At 55.5% G+C, this 21,493-nt stretch overlaps 1 protein-coding gene across 1 annotated transcript in view; it reads right to left on the reverse strand.

The window, feature by feature from the left end:
- LOC147084190 (uncharacterized) overlaps window positions 1-15,263 on the reverse strand; it is a 51,182-nt gene extending 35,919 nt beyond the window's left edge. The window contains exon 1 of the mRNA XM_085979444.1: window positions 15,070-15,263. Coding sequence (XP_085835570.1) covers window positions 15,070-15,184 — 115 coding nt within the window. The 5' untranslated portion in view covers window positions 15,185-15,263. The remainder of the gene's footprint in view (window positions 1-15,069) is intronic.
- Between the last annotated feature and the right edge of the window lie 6,230 nt (window positions 15,264-21,493).

The following is a 21,493-nucleotide window of genomic DNA, read 5'->3' on the forward strand; positions in this document are numbered from 1 at the left end:
TTTGTACACTCACACACAACTCAATACTCGCTCCAACACTGGGAATGTTGACTTGTCCCCGTTTCTTCTATAGATACTAGATCACATCTCATGTTTCTGAATGTTTGGAATGATTTGTTCACACACACAACTCAATACTAGCTCCAACACTGGGAATGTTGACTTGTCCCCGTTTCTTCTATAGATACTAGATCACATCTCATGTTTCTGAATGTTTGGAATGATATGTTCACTCACACACAACTCAATACTCGCTCCAACACTGGGAATGTTGACTTGTCCCCGTTTCTTCTATAGATACTAGATCACATCTCATGTTTCTGAATGTTTGGAATGATTTGTTCACTCACACACAACTCAATACTCGCTCCAACACTGGGAATGTTGACTTGTCCCCGTTTCTTCTATAGATACTGGATCACATCTCATGTTTCTGAATGTTTGGAATGATTTGTTCACTCACACACAACTCAATACTAGCTCCAACACTGGGAATGTTGACTTGCCCCGTTTCTTCTATAGATACTAGATCACATCTCATGTTTCTGAATGTTTGGAATGATTTGTTCACACACACAACTCAATACTCGCTCCAACACTGGGAAAGTTGACTTGTCCCCGTTTCTTCTATAGATACTAGATCACATCTCATGTTTCTGAATGTTTGGAATGATTTGTTCACTCACACACAACTCAATACTAGCTCCAACACTGGGAATGTTGACTTGTCCCCGTTTCCTCTATAGATACTAGATCACATCCCATGTTTCTGAATGTTTGGAATGATTTGTACACTCACACACAACTCAATACTAGCTCCAACACTGGGAATGTTGACTTGTACCCGTTTCTTCTATAGATACTAGATCACATCTCATGTTTCTGAATGTTTGGAATGATTTGTTCACACACACAACTCAATACTAGCTCCAACACTGGGAATGTTGACTTGTCCCCATTACTTCTATAGATACTAGATCACATCTCGTGTTTCTGAATGTTTGGAATGATTTGTACACTCACACACAACTCAATACTCGCTCCAACACTGGGAATGTTGACTTGTCCCTGTTTCTTCTATAGATACTAGATCACATCTCATGTTTCTGAATGTTTGGAATGATTTGTTCACTCACACAACTCAATACTCGCTCCAACACTGGGAATGTTGACTTGTCCCCGTTTCTTCTATAGATACTAGATCACATCTCTCATGTTTCTGAATGTTTGGAATGATTTGTACACACACACACACACAATACTCGCTCCAACACTGGGAATGTTGACTTGTCCCCGTTTCTTCTATAGATACTAGATCACATCTCATGTTTCTGAATGTTTGGAATGATTTGTTCACTCACACACAACTCAATACTCGCTCCAACACTGGGAATGTTGACTTGTCCCCGTTTCTTCTATAGATACTGGATCACATCTCATGTTTCTGAATGTTTGGAATGATTTGTTCACTCACACACAACTCAATACTCGCTCCAACACTGGGAATGTTGACTTGTCCCCGTTTCTTCTATAGATACTAGATCACATCTCATGTTTCTGAATGTTTGGAAGGATTTGTTCACTCACACACAACTCAATACTAGCTCCAACACTGGGAATGTTGACTTGTCCCCGTTTCCTCTATAGATACTAGATCACATCCCATGTTTCTGAATGTTTGGAATGATTTGTACACTCACACACACACAACTCAATACTCGCTCCAACACTGGGAATGTTGACTTGTCCCCGTTTCTTCTATAGATACTAGATCACATCTCATGTTTCTGAATGTTTGGAATGATTTGTTCACTCACACACAACTCAATACTCGCTCCAACACTGGGAATGTTGACTTGTCCCCGTTTCTTCTATAGATACTAGATCACATCTCATGTTTCTGAATGTTTGGAATGATTTGTTCACACACACAACTCAATACTCGCTCCAACACTGGGAATGTTGACTTGTCCCCGTTTCTTCTACAGATACTCGATCACATCTCATGTTTCTGAATGTTTGGAATGATTTGTTCACTCACACACATCTCAATACTCGCTCCAACACTGAGAATGTTGACTTGTCCCCGTTTCTTCTATAGATACTAGATCACATCTCATGTTTCTGAATGTTTGGAATGATTTGTTCACTCACACACAACTCAATACTAGCTCCAACACTGGGAATGTTGACTTGCCCCGTTTCTTCTATAGATACTAGATCACATCTCATGTTTCTGAATGTTTGGAATGATTTGTTCACACACACAACTCAATACTCGCTCCAACACTGGGAATGTTGACTTGTCCCCGTTTCTTCTATAGATACTAGATCACATCTCATGTTTCTGAATGTTTGGAATGATTTGTTCACTCACACACAACTCAATACTAGCTCCAACACTGGGAATGTTGAATTGTCCCCGTTTCTTCTATAGATACTAGATCACATCCCATGTTTCTGAATGTTTGGAATGATTTGTACACTCACACACAACTCAATACTCGCTCCAACACTGGGAATGTTGACTTGTCCCCGTTTATTCTATAGATACTAGATCACATCTCATGTTTCTGAATGTTTGGAATGATTTGTACACTCACACACAACTCAATACTCGCTCCAACACTGGGAATGTTGACTTGTCCCCGTTTCTTCTATAGATACTAGATCACATCCCATGTTTCTGAATGTTTGGAATGATTTGTACACTCACACACAACTCAATACTCGCTCCAACACTGGGAATGTTGACTTGTCCCCGTTTCTTCTATAGATACTCGATCACATCTCATGTTTCTGAATGTTTGGAATGATTTGTTCACACACACAACTCAATACTAGCTCCAACACTGGGAATGTTGACTTGTCCCCATTACTTCTATAGATACTAGATCACATCTCGTGTTTCTGAATGTTTGGAATGATTTGTACACTCACACACAACTCAATACTCGCTCCAACACTGGAATGTTGACTTGTCCCTGTTTCTTCTATAGATACTAGATCACATCTCATGTTTCTGAATGTTTGGAATGATTTGTTCACTCACACAACTCAATACTCGCTCCAACACTGGGAATGTTGACTTGTCCCCGTTTCTTCTATAGATACTAGATCACATCTCTCATGTTTCTGAATGTTTGGAATGATTTGTACACACACACACACACAATACTCGCTCCAACACTGGGAATGTTGACTTGTCCCCGTTTCTTCTATAGATACTAGATCACATCTCATGTTTCTGAATGTTTGGAATGATTTGTTCACTCACACACAACTCAATACTCGCTCCAACACTGGGAATGTTGACTTGTCCCTGTTTCTTCTATAGATACTAGATCACATCTCATGTTTCTGAATGTTTGGAATGATTTGTACACTCACACACAACTCAATACTAGCTCCAACACTGGGAATGTTGACTTGTCCCCGTTTCTTCTATAGATACTAGATCACATCTCATGTTTCTGAATGTTTGGAAGGATTTGTACACTCACACACAACTCAATACTAGCTCCAACACTGGGAATGTTGACTTGTCCCCGTTTCTTCTATAGATACTAGATCACATCTCATGTTTCTGAATGTTTGGAATGATTTGTTCACACACACAATTCAATACTCGCTCCAACACTGTCTGATCTCACTGGGCCCATCCTCCCCGGGTTACACACTGTCTGATCTCACTGGGCCCATCCTCCCCAGGTTACACACTGTCTGATCTCACTGGGCCCATCCTCCCCGGGTTACACACTGTCTGATCTCACTGGGCCCATCCTCCCCGGGTTACACACTGTCTGATCTCACTGGGCCCATCCTCCCCGGGTTACACACTGTCTGATCTCACTGGGCCCATCCTCCCGGGTTACACACTGTCTGATCTCACTGGGCCCATCCTCCCCGGGTTACACACTGTCTGATCTCACTGGGCCCATCCTCCCCGGGTTACACACTGTCTGATCTCACTGGGTCCATCCTCCCCGGGTTACACACTGTCTGATCTCACTGGGCCCATCCTCCCCAGGTTACACACTGTCTGATCTCACTGGGCCCATCCTCCCCGGGTTACACACTGTCTGATCTCACTGGGCCCATCCTCCCCGGGTTACACACTGTCTGATCTCACTGGGCCCATCCTCCCCGAGTTACACACTGTCTGATCTCACTGGGCCCATCCTCCCCGGGTTACACACTGTCTGATCTCACTGGGCCCATCCTCCCCGGGTTACACACTGTCTGATCTCACTGGGCCCATCCTCCCCGGGTTACACACTGTCTGATCTCACTGGGCCCATCCTCCCCGGGTTACACACTGTCTGATCTCACTGGGCCCATCCTCCCCGGGTTACACACTGTCTGATCTCACTGGGCCCATCCTCCCCGGGTTACACACGGTCTGATCTCACTGGGCCCATCCTCCCCGGGTTACACACTGTCTGATCTCACTGGGCCCATCCTCCCCGGGTTACACACTGTCTGATCTCACTGGGCCCATCCTCCCCAGGTTACACACTGTCTGATCTCACTGGGCCCATCCTCCCCGGGTTACACACTGTCTGATCTCACTGGGCCCATCCTCCCCGGGTTACACACTGTCTGATCTCACTGGGCCCATCCTCCCCGGGTTACACACTGTCTGATCTCACTGGCCCATCCTCCCCGGGTTACACACTGTCTGATCACACTGGGCCCATCCTCCCCGGGTTACACACTGTCTGATCTCACTGGGCCCATCCTCCCCGGGTTACACACTGTCTGATCACACTGGGCCCATCCTCCCCGGGTTACACACTGTCTGATCTCACTGGGCCCATCCTCCCCGGGTTACACACTGTCTGATCTCACTGGGCCCATCCTCCCCGGGTTACACACTGTCTGATCTCACTGGGCCCACCCTCCCCGGGTTACACACTGTCTGATCTCACTGGGCCCATCCTCCCCGGGTTACACACTGTCTGATCTCACTGGGCCCATCCTCCCCGGGTTACACACTGTCTGATCTCACTGGGCCCATCCTCCCCGGGTTACACACTGTCTGATCTCACTGGGCCCATCCTCCCCGGGTTACACACTGTCTGATCCCACTGGGCCCATCCTCCCCGGGTTACACACTGCCTGATCTCACTGGGCCCATCCTCCCCGGGTTACACACTGTCTGATCTCACTGGGCCCATCCTCCCCGGGTTACACACTGTCTGATCTCACTGGGCCCATCCTCCCCGGGTTACACACTGTCTGATCTCACTGGGCCCATCCTCCCCGGGTTACACACTGTCTGATCACACTGGGCCCATCCTCCCCGGGTTACACACTGTCTGATCTCACTGGGCTCATCCTCCCCGGGTTACACACTGTCTGATCTCACTGGGCCCACCCTCCCCGGGTTACACACTGTCTGATCTCACTGGGCCCATCCTCCCCGGGTTACACACTGTCTGATCACACTGGGCCCATCCTCCCCGGGTTACACACTGTCTGATCTCACTGGGCCCATCCTCCCCGGGTTACACACTGTCTGATCTCACTGGGCCCATCCTCCCCGGGTTACACACTGTCTGATCTCACTGGGCCCATCCTCCCCGGGTTACACACTGCCTGATCTCACTGGGCCCATCCTCCCCGGGTTACACACTGTCTGATCTCACTGGGCCCATCCTCCCCGGGTTACACACTGTCTGATCTCACTGGGCCCATCCTCCCCGGGTTACACACTGTCTGATCTCACTGGGCCCATCCTCCCCGGGTTACACACTGTCTGATCTCACTGGGCCCATCCTCCCCGGGTTACACACTGCCTGATCTCACTGGGCCCATCCTCCCCGGGTTACACACTGTCTGATCTCACTGGGCCCATCCTCCCCGGGTTACACACTGTCTGATCTCACTGGGCCCATCCTCCCCGGGTTACACACTGTCTGATCTCACTGGGCCCATCCTCCCCGGGTTACACACTGTCTGATCTCACTGGGCCCATCCTCCCCGGGTTACACACTGTCTGATCTCACTGGGCCCATCCTCCCCGGGTTACACACTGTCTGATCTCACTGGGCCCATCCTCCCCGGGTTACACACTGTCTGATCTCACTGGGCCCATCCTCCCCGGGTTACACACTGTCTGATCTCACTGGGCCCATCCTCCCCGGGTTACACACTGTCTGATCTCACTGGGCCCATCCTCCCCGGGTTACACACTGTCTGATCTCACTGGGCCCATCCTCCCCGGGTTACACACTGTCTGATCTCACTGGGCCCATCCTCCCCAGGTTACACACTGTCTGATCTCACTGGGCCCATCCTCCCCGGGTTACACACTGTCTGATCTCACTGGGCTCATCCTCCCCGGGTTACACACTGTCTGATCTCACTGGGCCCATCCTCCCCGGGTTACACACTGTCTGATCTCACTGGGCCCATCCTCCCCGGGTTACACACTGTCTGATCTCACTGGGCCCATCCTCCCCGGGTTACACAATCATAGAAATTTACAGCACAGGAGGGGGACATTCGGCCCATCTTGTCCGAGCCAGCTGACAAAGATCTATCCACTCTAATCCCACTTTCCAGCACTTGGTCCGTAGCCCTGTAGCTTACGGCACTTCAAGCAGTTTTTAAACGTGATGAGTGTCTCTGCCTCTAAAACCCTTTCAGGCAGTGAGTTCCAGACCTCCACCACCCTCTGGGTGTAAATAACTCTCCTCAAAACCCCTCTAATCCTGTGACCCTCTGCTTTAAATCTATGCCCCCTGGCTATTGACCTCTCCATTAAGGGAAATAGGTCCTTCCTATCCACTCAATCGAGGCCCCTAATAAATTGATGCACCTCAAGCGAGTCTCCCGCTTCGCCTTCTCTGTTTGAGAAAACAACCCCAGCCTATCCAATCGTTCCAGAGCAAAAATTCCCCAGCCCAGGCAAAATCCCCGTAAATCTCCTCTGTACCCCCTCTAGTGCAATCACATCCTTCCTGTAATGTGTTGACCAGACCAGCACGCAGTATTCTAGCGGAGGCCTAGTGTTTTATACAGTTCACACATTACCTCCCAGCTCTTCAAATTCAAATCGCTTTATTGGCATGACAAGGTACATCTTATGTTGCCAAAGCATCGAAAAACATTCATGGTTGAACACAAAAATACAGATCTATCCATACAGTGTATAAACAGATATATCCCCGAGTGTATAAATATACATTCATATAATTTGTATATACTCTTTTCTTATATTTACTGGTTGTCCCTCCGTTTATGGCAAGCTGTAACATAGTGTGCCGCTAAGGTTACACAATTTCTCTCTTCCCCGAGTAGGTATGGGAGTTTTTGGTCGTCATTCAAATTTCTGAATTCCGGGCATATTTTTGTGAATTTTGGGTGGAAATTCCCCCTTATGCCCTGATATTTTCTACAAGCTGTGAGGAAGTGCATCTCTGTCTCCACCACTCCCTGACTGCAGTGAGCATATCCTGTCCTCTCTTGGTAGCCGGGTCTGCCTGTGTCTACCTTTTTCGATCGCCAGGCTATGTTTACTAAGTCTGCACATTGTCAAGGTTTTTCTCAGTTTGCTATCCTTTACCATGGTCAGGTAATCAGCCATGTTGTATTGTCTGTTTAGGGCCAAGTAGCAATTGAGTTTGCTTTGGGTTTTTGTTGTTTCTGCCCAATATGACAGATATTTTTCCTTTTGCTTAGTGACGATTGTGTTGGGTCCAATTCTCTGTGTTACGCTGTCACTTCGACCCAAACACCCCCCCACCGGCCCGCCCCTCCGAGCCAAACCCCCCTCCCCCACCCCCGGCCCGCCCCCCCAGCCCTTCCACCCAAACACTTCCCCCGCCCTTCCACCCAAACACTTCCCCCTCCCCCCCTTGGACCCAAACACTTCCCCCCCTCCCCCCCACCCAAACACTTCCCCCCTCCCCCCGCCCTCCGACCCAAAGCACTTCCCCCTCCCCCCTGCCCTCGGACCCAAACACATCCCCCTCCCCCCCCCGCCCCAAACACTTCCCCCCCCCCGCCCTTCGACCCAAACACTTCCCCCTCCACCCCCGCCCTCCGACCCAAACACTTCCCCCTCCCCCCCGCCCTCCGACCCAAACACTTCCCCCGCCCTCCGACCCAAACACTTCCCCCTCCCCCGCCCCGCCCTCCGACCCAAACACTTCCCCCTCCCCCACCGCCCTCCGACCCAAACACTTCCCCCGCCCTCCGACCCAAACACTTCCCCCTCCCCCCCCGCCCCGCCCTCCGACCCAAACACTTCCCCCTCCCCCCCCGCCCCGCCCTCCGACCCAAACACTTCCCCCTCCCCCCCCGCCCCAAACACTTCCCCCTCCCCCCCGCCCTCCGACCCAAACACTTGCCCCTCCCCCCCCTCCGACCCAAACACTTGCCCCTCCCCCCCCCTCCGTACCCAAACACTTCCCCCTCCCCCCCTCCGACCCAAACACTTCCCCTCCCCCCCCGTCCGACCCAAACACTTCCCCCTCCCCCCTCCGACCCAAACACTTCCCCCTCCCCCCCCCCTCCGACCCAAACACTTCCCCCTCCCCCCCCCTCCGACCCAAACACTTCCCCCCTCCCCCGCCCCAAACACTTCCCCCTCCCCCCCCTTCCGACCCAAACACTTCCCCCTCCCCCCCTTCCGACCCAAACACTTCCCCCTCCCCCCCCTCCGACCCAAACACTTCCCCCTCCCCCCCCTCCGACCCAAACACTTCCCCCTCCCCCCCCTCCGACCCAAACACTTCCCCCTCCCCCCCCTCCGACCCAAACACTTCCCCCTCCCCCCCCCTCCGACCCAAACACTTCCCCCTCCCCCCTCCGACCCAAACACTTCCCCCTCCCCCCCCTCCGACCCAAACACTTCCCCCTCCCCCCCCCGACCCAAACACTTCCCCCTCCCCCCCCACCCCAAACACTTCCCCCTCCCCCCCCACTCCGACCCAAACACTTCCCCCTCCCCCCCCTCCGACCCAAACACTTCCCACTCCCCCCCGACCCAAACACTTCCCCCTCCCTCCCCTCCGACCCAAACACTTCCCCCTCCCCCCGACCCAAACACTTCCCCCCCCCCCCTCCGACCCAAACACTTCCCCCTCCCCCCGACCCAAACACTTCCCCCTCCCCCCGACCCAAACACTTCCCCCTCCCCCCGACCCAAACACTTCCCCCTCCCCCGACCCAAACACTTCCCCCTCCCCCCCTCCGACCCAAACACTTCCCCCTCCCCCCCCCCGACCCAAACACTTCCCCCTCCCCCCCCCGACCCAAACACTTCCCCCTCCCCCCCCCGACCCAAACACTTCCCCCTCCCCAAACACTTCCCCCTCCCCCCCTCCGACCCAAACACTTCCCCCTCCCCCCCCTCCGACCCAAACACTTCCCCCTCCCCCCCCTCCGACCCAAACACTTCCCCCTCCCCCCCCCTCCGACCCAAACACTTCCCCCTCCCCCCCCTCCGACCCAAACACTTCCCCCTCCCCCCCCTCCGACCCAAACTCTTCCCCCTCCCCCGCCCTCCGACCCAAACACTTCCCCCTCCCCCCCCTCCGACCCAAACACTTCCCCCTCCCCCCCCTCCGACCCAAACACTTCCCCCCCACCCCCGACCCAAACACTTCCCCCTCCCCCCCTCCGACCCAAACACTTCCCCCTCCCCCCCTCCGACCCAAACACTTCCCCCTCCCCCCCTCCGACCCAAACACTTCCCCCTCCCCCCCCCTCCGCCCCAAACACTTCCCCCTCCCCCCCCCGACCCAAACACTTCCCCCTCCCCCCCCTCCGACCCAAACACTTCCCCCTCCCCCCCTCCGACCCAAACACTTCCCCCTCCGACCCAAACACTTCCCCCTCCCCCCCCCTCCGACCCAAACACTTCCCCCTCCCCCCCTCCGACCCAAACACTTCCCCCTCCGACCCAAACACTTCCCCCCTCCCCCCCTCCGACCCAAACACTTCCCCTCCCCCCCCTCCGACCCAAACACTTCCCCCTCCCCCCCCTCCGACCCAAACACTTCCCCCTCCCCCCCCTCCGCCCCAAACACTTCCCCCTCCCCCCCCCGACCCAAACACTTCCCCCTCCCCCCCCTCCGACCCAAACACTTCCCCCTCCCCCCCCTCCGACCCAAACACTTCCCCCTCCGACCCAAACACTTCCCCCTCCCCCCCCTCCGACCCAAACACTTCCCCCTCCCCCCCTCCGACCCAAACACTTCCCCCTCCGACCCAAACACTTCCCCCTCCCCCCCTCCGACCCAAACACTTCCCCCTCCCCCCCTCCGACCCAAACACTTCCCCCTCCCCCCCTCCGACCCAAACACTTCCCCCTCCCCCCCTCCGACCCAAACACTTCCCCCTCCCCCCCCTCCGACCCGAACACTTCCCCCTCCCCCCCCTCCGACCCGAACACTTCCCCCTCCCCCCCCTCCGACCCAAACACTACCCCCTCCCCCCCTCCGACCCAAACACTTCCCCCTCCCCTGCCCTCCGACCCAAACACTTCCCCCTCCCCCCCGCCCCAAACACTTCCCCCTCCCCCCCCCGACCCAAACACTTCCCCCTCCCCCCCTCCGACCCAAACACTTCCCCCTCCCCCCCTCCGACCCAAACACTTCCCCCTCCCCCCCTCCGACCCAAACACTTCCCCTCCCCCCCTCCGAACCAAACACTTCCCCCTCCCGCCCTCCGACCCAAACACTTCCCCCTCCCGCCCTCCGACCCAAACACTTCCCCCTCCCGCCCTCCGACCCAAACACTTCCCCCTCCCCCCCCCCGCCCTCCGACCCAAACACTTCCCCCTCCCGCCCTCCGACCCAAACACTTCCCCCTCTCCCCCTCCCGCCCTCCGACCCAAACACTTCCCCCTCCCCCCCCCTCCGTCCCAAACACTTCCCCCTCCCCCCCCTCCGACCCAAACACTTCCCCCTCCCGCCCTCCGACCCAAACACTTCCCCCTCCGACCCAAACACTTCCCCTCACCCCCCCCCGACCCAAACACTTCCCCCTCCCCCCCCCCGACCAAACACTTCCCCCTCCCCCCCTCCGACCCAAACACTTCCCCCTCCCCCCCCTCCGACCCAAACACTTCCCCCTCCCCCCCTCCCCGACCCAAACACTTCCCCCTCCCCCCCTCCCCGACCCAAACACTTCCCCCTCCCCCCCCCGACCCAAACACTTCCCCCTCCCCCCCCTCCGACCCAAACACTTCCCCCTCCCCCCCTCCGACCCAAACACTTCCCCCTCCCCCCCCTCCGACCCAAACACTTCCCCCTCCCCCCCCTCCGACCCAAACACTTCCCCCTCCGACCCAAACACTTCCCCCTCCCCCCCCCTCCGACCCAAACACTTCCCCCTCCCCCCCCTCCGACCCAAACACTTCCCCCTCCCCCCCCCCCGACACAAACACTTCCCCTCCTCCGACCCAAACACTTCCCCCTCCCCCCCCTCCGACCCAAACACTTCCCCCCCTCCCCCCCCCTCCGACCCAAACACTTCCCCCCTCCCCCCCCCTCCGACCCAAACACTTCCCCCTCCCCCCCCTCCGACCCAAACACTTCCCCCTCCCCCGCCCTCCGACCCAAACACTTCCCCCTCCCCCCCGCCCTCCGACCCAAACACTTCCCCCTCCCCCCCGCCCTCCGACCCAAACACTTCCCCCTCCCCCCCCCCCTCCGACCCAAACACTTCCCCCTCCCCCCCCCCTCCGACCCAAACACTTCCCCCTCCCCCCCTCCGACCCAAACACTTCCCCCTCCCCCCCCTCCGACCCAAACACTTCCCCCTCCCCCCCAAACACTTCCCCCTCCCCTGCCCTCCGACCAAACACTTCCCCCTCCCCCCCGCCCCAAACACTTCCCCTCCCCCCCCCCGACCCAAACACTTCCCCCTCCCCCCTCCGACCCAAACACTTCCCCCTCCCCCCCTCCGACCCAAACACTTCCCCCTCCCCCCCTCCGACCCAAACACTTCCCCCTCCCCCCCTCCGACCCAAACACTTCCCCCTCCCGCCCTCCGACCCAAAGACTTCCCCCTCCCGCCCTCCGACCCAAACACTTCCCCCTCCCGCCCTCCGACCCAAACACTTCCCCCTCCCCCCCCGCCCTCCGACCCAAACACTTCCCCCTCCCGCCCTCCGACCCAAACACTTCCCCCTCTCCCCCTCCCGCCCTCCGACCCAAACACTTCCCCCTCCCCCCCCCTCCGACCCAAACACTTCCCCCTCCCCCCCCTCCGACCCAAACACTTCCCCCTCCCGCCCTCCGACCCAAACACTTCCCCCCCCCGACCCAAACACTTCCCCCTCCCCCCCCGACCCAAACACTTCCCCCTCCCCCCCTCCGACCCAAACACTTCCCCCTCCCCCCCCCTCCGACCCAAACACTTCCCCCTCCCCCCCCCCTCCGACCCAAACACTTCCCCCTCCCCGACCCAAACACTTCCCCCTCCCCCCCCGACCCAAACACTTCCCCCTCCCCCCCCCCCCTCCGACCCAAACACTTCCCCCTCCCCCCCTCCGACCCAAGCACTTCCCCCTCCCCCCCTCCGACCCAAACACTTCCCCCTCCCCCCCCTCCGACCCAAACACTTCCCCCTCCCCCCCTCCGACCCAAACACTTCCCCCTCCGACCCAAACACTTCCCCCTCCCCCCCCTCCGACCCAAACACTTCCCCCTCCCCCCCTCCGACCCAAACACTTCCCCCTCCCCCCCTCCGACCCAAACACTTCCCCCTCCCCCTCCCCCGCCCTCCGACCCAAACACTTCCCCCTCCCCCCCCCGCCCTCCGACCCAAACACTTCCCCCTCCCCCCCCTCGACCCAAACACTTCCCCCTCCCCCCCTCCGACCCAAACACTTCCCCCTCCCCCGCCCTCCGACCCAAACACTTCCCCCTCCCCCCCGCCCTCCGACCCAAACACTTCCCCCTCCGACCCAAACACTTCCCCCTCCCCGCCCTCCGACCCAAACACTTCCCCCTCCCCCCCCGCCCTCCGACCCAAACACTTCCCCCTCCCCCCCCTCCGACCCAAACACTTCCCCCCTCCCCCCCTCCGACCCAAACACTTCCCCCTCCCCCGCCCTCCGACCCAAACACTTCCCCCTCCCCCGCCCTCCGACCCAAACACTTCCCCCTCCCCCCCGCCCTCCGACCCAAACACTTCCCCCTCCGACCCAAACACTTCCCCCTCCCCCCCTCCGACCCAAACACTTCCCCCTCCCCCCCTCCGACCCAAACACTTCCCCCCTCCCCCCCCTCCGACCCAAACACTTCCCCCTCCCGCCCTCCGACCCAAACACTTCCCCCTCCCCCCCCCCGCCTCCGACCCAAACACTTCCCCCTCCCCCCCCCGCCCTCCGACCCAAACACTTCCCCCTCCCCCCCCCGCCCTCCGACCCAAACACTTCCCCCTCCCCCTCCCGCCCTCCGACCCAAACACTTCCCCCTCCCCCCCCCCGCCCTCCGACCCAAACACTTCCCCCTCCCCCCCCCCGCCCTCCGACCCAAACACTTCCCCCTCCCGCCCTCCGACCCAAACACTTCCCCCTCCCGCCCTCCGACCCAAACACTTCCCCCTCCCCCCCCTCCGACCCAAACACTTCCCCCTCCCCCCCCTCCGACCCAAACACTTCCCCCTCCCGCCCTCCGACCCAAACACTTCCCCCTCCCGCCCTCCGACCCAAACACTTCCCCCTCCCGCCCTCCGACCCAAACACTTCCCCCTCCCGCCCTCCGACCCAAACACTTCCCCCTCCCCCCCCCCTCCGACCCAAACACTTCCCCCTCCACCCCCCTCCGACCCAAACACTTGCCCCTCCCCCCCCCCTCCGACCCAAACACTTCCCCCTCCCCCCCCCCTCCGACCCAAACACTTCCCCCTCCCCCCCCCTCCGACCCAAACACTTCCCCCTCCCCCCCCCTCCGACCCAAACACTTCCCCCTCCCGCCCTCCGACCCAAACACTTCCCCCTCCCGCCCTCCGACCCAAACACTTCCCCCTCCCGCCCTCCGACCCAAACACTTCCCCCTCCCGCCCTCCGACCCAAACACTTCCCCCTCCCGCCCTCCGACCCAAACACTTCCCCCTCCCCCCCTCCGACCCAAACACTTCCCCCTCCCCCCCTCCGACCCAAACACTTCCCCCTCCCGCCCTCCGACCCAAACACTTCCCCCTCCCGCCCTCCGACCCAAACACTTCCCCCTCCCGCCCTCCGACCCAAACACTTCCCCCTCCCGCCCTCCGACCCAAACACTTCCCCCTCCCGCCCTCCGACCCAAACACTTCCCCCTCCCGCCCTCCGACCCAAACACTTCCCCCTCCCCCCCTCCGACCCAAACACTTCCCCCTCCCGCCCTCCGACCCAAACACTTCCCCCTCCCGCCCTCCGACCCAAACACTTCCCCCTCCCGCCCTCCGACCCAAACACTTCCCCCTCCCGCCCTCCGACCCAAACACTTCCCCCTCGCCCTTTGACCCAAACACTTCCCCCTCCCGCCCTCCGACCCAAACACTTCCCCCTCCCGCCCTCCGACCCAAACACTTCCCCCTCGCCCTTTGACCCAAACACTTCCCCCTCGCCCTTTGACCCAAACACTTCCCCCTCCCGCCCTCCGACCCAAACACTTCCCCCTCCCGCCCTCCGACCCAAACACTTCCCCCTCGCCCTCCGACCCAAACACTTCCCCCTCGCCCTTTGACCCAAACACTTCCCCCTCCCGCCCTCCGACCCAAACACTTCCCCCTCCCGCCCTCCGACCCAAACACTTCCCCCTCGCCCTTTGACCCAAACACTTCCCCCTCCCGCCCTCCGACCCAAACACTTCCCCCTCCCGCCCTCCGACCCAAACACTTCCCCCTCGCCCTTTGACCCAAACACTTCCCCCTCCCGCCCTCCGACCCAAACACTTCCCCCTCCCGCCCTCCGACCCAAACACTTCCCCCTCCCGCCCTCCGACCCAAACACTTCCCCCTCGCCCTTTGACCCAAACACTTCCCCCTCCCCCCGACCCACAGTTCCCAGGGAAGGCCGGCGCTGCTATAAATGTCGGAGATTCCCTGATCCTCCGCACTCACCCGCACCACGACCGGCCGACCACTCCCACTCCGGATCTATCCTCAGTCCCGCCGCCATTTTAGCTCCTTCCTCAAAGCGGAGCCTCATCCGGGGACTGCGAGCAGCGCCGAGCATGCGCACTGCGGCCGCACAGCGCCCAAATAAAGTCCCTCACTGAGTCCGGCTCTTCTATTGGCTGCGGCTCGAGGATTGACAGCCGCCTCCACCAATCACCGCCCGGAGCGCCTCGGGGTCCCGCCCACCTCCCCATCACCACAGACAATGCTGCAAAACTCAGCAGGCCAGGCAGGCCTCTCCATGGCCACAGTGAACAATGGTGTTAAAGGGTCTAAAATCACCACAGACAATGGAGCAAAACTCAGCAGGCCAGGCAGGCCTCTCCATGGACACAGTGAACAATGGTGTTAAAGGGTCTAAAATCACCACAGACAATGCTGGGAAACTCAGCAGGCCAGGCAGGCCTCTCCATGGCCACAGTGAACAATGGTGTTAAAGGGTCTAAAATCACCACAGACAATGCTGCAAAACTCAGCAGGCCAAGCAGGCCTCTCCATGGCCACAGTGAACAATGGTGTTAAACGGTCTAAAATCACCACAGACAATGCTGCAAAACTCAGCAGGCCAGGCAGACCTCTCCATGGACACAGTGAACAATGGTGTTAAAGGGTCTAAAATCACCACAGACAATGCTGGGAAACTCAGCAGGCCAGGCAGGCCTCTCCATGGCCACAGTGAACAATGGTGTTAAAGGGTCTAAAATCACCACAGACAATGCTGCAAAACTCAGCAGGCCAGGCAGGCCTCTCCATGGCCACAGTGAACAATGGTGTTAAAGGGTCTAAAATCACCACAGACAATGCTGGGAAACTCAGCAGGCCAGGCAGGCCTCTCCATGGCCACAGTGAACAATGATGTTAAAGGGTTTAAAATCTCCACAGACAATGCTGGGAAACTCAGCAGGCCAGGCAGGCCTCTCCATGGCCACAGTGAACAATGGTGTTAAAGGGTCTAAATTCACCACAGACAATGCTGCAAAACTCAGCAGGCCAGGCAGACCTCTCCATGGACACAGTGAACAATGGTGTTAAACGGTCTAAAATCACCACAGACAATGCTGCAAAACTCAGCAGGCCAGGCAGACCTCTCCATGGACACAGTGAACAATGGTGTTAAAGGGTCTAAAATCACCACAGACAATGCTGGGAAACTCAGCAGGCCAGGCAGGCCTCTCCATGGCCACAGTGAACAATGGTGTTAAAGGGTCTAAAATCACCACAGACAATGCTGCAAAACTCAGCAGGCCAAGCAGGCCTCTCCATGGCCACAGTGAACAATGGTGTTAAACGGTCTAAAATCACCACAGACAATGCTGCAAAACTCAGCAGGCCAGGCAGACCTCTCCATGGACACAGTGAACAATGGTGTTAAAGGGTCTAAAATCACCACAGACAATGCTGGGAAACTCAGCAGGCCAGGCAGGCCTCTCCATGGCCACAGTGAACAATGGTGTTAAAGGGTCTAAAATCACCACAGACAATGCTGCAAAACTCAGCAGGCCAAGCAGGCCTCTCCATGGCCACAGTGAACAATGGTGTTAAACGGTCTAAAATCACCACAGACAATGCTGGGAAACTCAGCAGGCCAGGCAGGCCTCTCCATGGCCACAGTGAACAATGGTGTTAAAGGATCTAAAATCACCACAGACAATGCTGGGAAACTCAGCAGGCCAGGCATGCCTCTCCATGGCCACAGTGAACAATGGTGTTAAAGAGTCTAAAATCACCACAGACAATGCTGGGAAACTCAGCAGGCCAGGCAACATCCATGCAGTGAAATTAGAGTCATTGTTTCAGGTCTAACCCTTTATCAAGACTAAAGAGACACAGGGAATGAAATAGATTGAAAGGCCGGGCTGGGAGAGAACCAAAGAGAAGAGACATTAAGAGGTATTCAAAACCAGACGAGATGGTGATCGGACTCCCACCCCGCCTCCTGCAAGGACTTTATTCCATTCTCCCAGTTTCTCCGTCTCTGCCGTGTCTGCTCCAACGATGCCACCTTCCACACCAGTGCTTCCGACATGTCTTCCTTATTCCTCAACCGAGGATTCCCCCCTACCGTGGTTGACACGGCCCTCAACCGGGTCCGTTCTATCTCCCGCACTTCTGCCCTCAACCCTGCCCCTCCCTCCCGGAACCACGATAGGGTTCCCCTTGTCCTCACCTTTCACCCCACCAGCCTCCACATTCAACGGATCATCCTCCGCCATTTCTGCCATCTCCAACGTGATCCCACCACCAAACAGATCTTCCCCTCACCTCCCCTTTCAGCATTCCGTAGGGACCGCTCCCTCCGAGACACCCTAGTCCACTCCTCTATCACCCCAAACAGCCCTTCCCCTTCGCCTGTCACCTTCCCGTGCAAGCGCAGGAGATGTAACACCTGCCCCTATCCCTCCCCCCTTCCCACTGTCCAGGGCCCCAAACACCCCTTCCAGGTGAAACAGCGATTTACTTGTACTTCTTGCAATCTACTATACTGTATTCACTGCTCACGATGCGGTCTCCTCTACATTGGGAAGACCAAACGCAGATTGGGTGACTGCTTTGCGGAACACCTCCGTTCAGTCTGTAAGGGGGACCCCGAGCTTCCGGTCGCCTGTCATTTTAATTCACCGCCCCATTCCCACTCAGACCTCACCATCCTCGGGCTCTTGCATTGTTCCACGGAAGCTCAACGTAAACTCGAGCAACAGCACCTCATCTTCCGATTAGACACTTTACAGCCTTCCGGACTCAATATCGAGTTCAACAATTTCTGATCATAACCTCGGCCCCATTACATTTTCACTTATATTTTTTATCCACACCTTTGTTTTGGTTTTTCCCTCCCCCCTTTCCTTTTTTTTCTCTCTCCCACATGGCAGCTGTCTCCCATTCTCCCAGCGCATTTCACACCTAATCTAGAGCTGTCTTTTGTCTCCACTAGTCCTATCACCATCTCCTCTCATTTTGAATACCTCTTAATGTCTCTTCTCTTTTGTTCTCTCCCAGCCTGGCCTCTTAATCTATTTCATTCCCTGTGCCTCTTTAGTCTTGATAAAGGGTCTTGACCCGAAACATCGACTCTAATTTCTCTCCACGGATGTTGCCTGGCCTGCTGAGTTTTCCCAGCATTTTCTGTTGTTATTTCGGATTTACAGCATCTGCAGTATTTTGCTATCGTACATCATGCTAAAAGGTCTAAGTGTGTTAAAAAAACAAGCCTGAAGGCTTTGTGTCTTAATGCGAGGAGCATTCGTAATAAGGTGGATGAATTAGCTGCACAAATAGAGGTAAACAAATATGATTTGATTGGGATTACGGAAACATGGCTCCAGGGTGGCCAAGGCAGGGAACTCAACATCCAGGGGTATTCAATATTCAGGAAAGATAGGCAAAAAGGAAAAGGAGGTGGGGTAGCATTGCTGGCTAAAGAGGGGATTAACACAATGCTAAGGAAGGATATTAGCTCTGATGATGTGGAATCTGTATAGGTAGAACTGAGAAATACCAAGGGGCAGAAAACGTTAGTGGGAGTCGTACATAGACCTCCAAACAGTAATGCGGAGGTTGGAGATGGCATTAAAAGGGAAATTAGAGAAGCGTGTGTAACCCCTTCATGGTTCCCTAGATATATGTGAGATGTGGTCTCTGTTGTAGACAGTATTCTATAGTCCAGTAAGGAGATCACTACTACAATGGCTTAATTCTAATTATCTTACTTTATAGTTTTAACGTCAGACAGTATAAGAAGATTACGGGTCAATGACCTAAATTAGACATTTGCATACATTAGAATGAATCTAGACATAATAAACATACATTCTCCATTTATATGGATTCAAAGGAGAATCTGTCCCTGTGTCCAAATTCGAGTGCACTCTTTCGTTGGCGCGCTTAAGTTGGAGCTCATGGTATGTATAATGTCTGCAAGACTTACGACTCCGAACCCCTTCGTTGAATTCTCTTCACGATCACTGAATCCCACTTTGAGTTCTGGATGCAGAGCACACAGCAGCAGCTGGAGTTGGTGACTGTCTCTCTCTCTCTCTCTGCAGCTTTTCCAAGTAGATCCCCATCAGCACGAGGCAAGCAGCTCTCCCCAGACCTCTGCCTTGCAGATCTGGGTTCAGACGACGATCCCCCGGTACTGGTGACTTGCAGCCAGCCAGTTCAGGATGCAGTGCTACTAATACGAAGGGCGGCAGCCGATTTTGGAAGCCCGGGACGGGATGCGGCAGCCATTTGCCTCCTGAGCCGTCTTTTCAGAACTTCTGCCCTCTTCTCTTCCAGTCGCTCCCTTATCCCGCTCGAAAACCCCGACTCCACCCCTTCCTCCTGGGGTTTCTGCCTGGAGACTGCGCAGCCTCACTGTCTGCAACAGTTGATACTGGTGCTGAATTATGGAAAGTATGCTCTTAGTCACATTGTGTCCTTAAAAGTTCTTGCCGTACCTTCACATGGGCAACTTTAACCCAGGGATTTATAACAATGATAATACAGTGTCTAAGTTAAAGATTGATAACCATACTTAGCGTACATAACATTTCCAGTGGGTATTACACTCCCCCCCTACCAAATATAGGCATGTCCCCATGACTAATGAACTTTACACATAAGTGGTTGCATGCTTCCCAACCATGTATAAAGGGAGGTAACATAGTGAACCGTAGGGGCTATCATTACACTTGGCACTCCTAGTGTACTGTATGTCAATCTTTCAGAAACCTTCTTAACTCGCTGTGAGCTCCTTATTTCGGATACCCGGTCTTCAGTTCCTTCAACTACGTTGGAGGCATTGGTTCCTTTGTTATCATGCCTTTCAGTCTCTTTTATCTCCTTCTTGGAAGCATCTGGTTCTTCCCAGACCATGTCCAAGTCTGAGCTAAATGGTTCAGACAATTCATCCAGATTCTGTCTTATGCGTCTTTCTGGGAGGTCGTACCATAGATCCCATTCTTCATCTTCCGACTCATCAGGTTCCTCATGATCCACACACTGTGTCATGGGTTTTCTGTCTTCTGGAACAAAGTTTTCCTGGTTTCTCGTTTTTTTCCTTCTTCTTCTCTGCAGAGTTCTCCTACTAGGTGTCGGCTCATTATCCGCTGGCGGATCCAGACGCACTTGCTGTCCCAATGGCAGGATATGATTCCGGTGCAGTATTTTTATGGGTCCATTCCCACCTGCAGGTTTTAGCTGAAACACAGGTAGTTGTGACATTTGACTTTCAACAATGTAAGGTGTAGAAGCCCAGCGGTCTGCTAACTTATGTTTCCCTTGAAGTCCTAGGTTCCGTATGAGAACTCGGTCACCAGGCATGAGTTGGGAAAAACGGATCTTCTGGTCATACCTCTGCTTATTTCCTTTATTCTGTTTGGCAGAAACAGACTCAGCAAGTTCTTAAGCAGCTTGCAATTCCTTTCTCATGTCAGATACATACTTGAGGTAAGTTCTCTGTGATGTGCCATCACTGGATACTCCGAAACACAAATCCACTGGCATCCTCGCTTCACGTCCAAACATGAGGTAGTACGGTGAAAAACCAGTAGCGTCATTTCGGGTACAATTATAAGAATGAACAAGATGTCCAATGTGCCGACTCCACTTGTTCTTTCGCTTTGAATCCAGCGTTCCAAGCATGTCTAACAAAGTACGGTTAAACCGTTCAGGTTGAGGATCTCCCTGAGGATGGTATGGAGTTGTTCTTGACTTCTCAATCCCGAGCATGGACAACAACTCATGTGTTAGTCTACTTTCAAAGTCTCTACCTTGATCACTGTGTATTCGTGTGATGAAATATTCCATTCATCACTGCCTGTGACTGTGGTCGGTTTCAGTGTCATTTCCCTTCCCCCAGTCCTCATTGTATTGTTTATTGGAATGTGCTGGAATGTGCTGTGTGTAGGGCTCCGCCCATACCTGGCCCCTTTTGTAAGCTAGCTCAGTCTGGCCTCAGTCTCCAGAAGGAAGATACCTCTCTCTCTTACGTGTTACTTTCTAAGTTAATAAAAGCCTTGTTTTGTTTCGCTAACATCGAGTCTCGGAATTATTGAGGCACATCAATTTTATTAACTTATTTTTCAACACTATGGATCAACTCCTGAAACCCGAACGTTTGGATTTGGATCAACATGCTCCGGACGCATCAGCATGCTTCGGACACTGGTTTGAGTGTATGGAATTCTTCCTGGACAATTCCGCAGCCGTCAAAGACGCTACGGACGCTGCGAGGATGAGACTCGGAATTCTGCGGAATTGGGTAAGCCACCGGGTTTACCCCCTCATCCAAGACGCCGATACGTACCTGGCCGCCTGCGACATCTTAAAGGCGCATTACCAGCAGCCTATGAATGAGGTGTATGCTAGGCATCTGCTCGCTACT

The sequence above is a fragment of the Somniosus microcephalus genome, unplaced genomic scaffold (assembly GCF_052327205.1).
Source record: "Somniosus microcephalus isolate GS21.2 unplaced genomic scaffold, FLI_Smic_1.0 unresolved_chr9, whole genome shotgun sequence".
Lineage (NCBI taxonomy): Eukaryota > Metazoa > Chordata > Chondrichthyes > Squaliformes > Somniosidae > Somniosus > Somniosus microcephalus.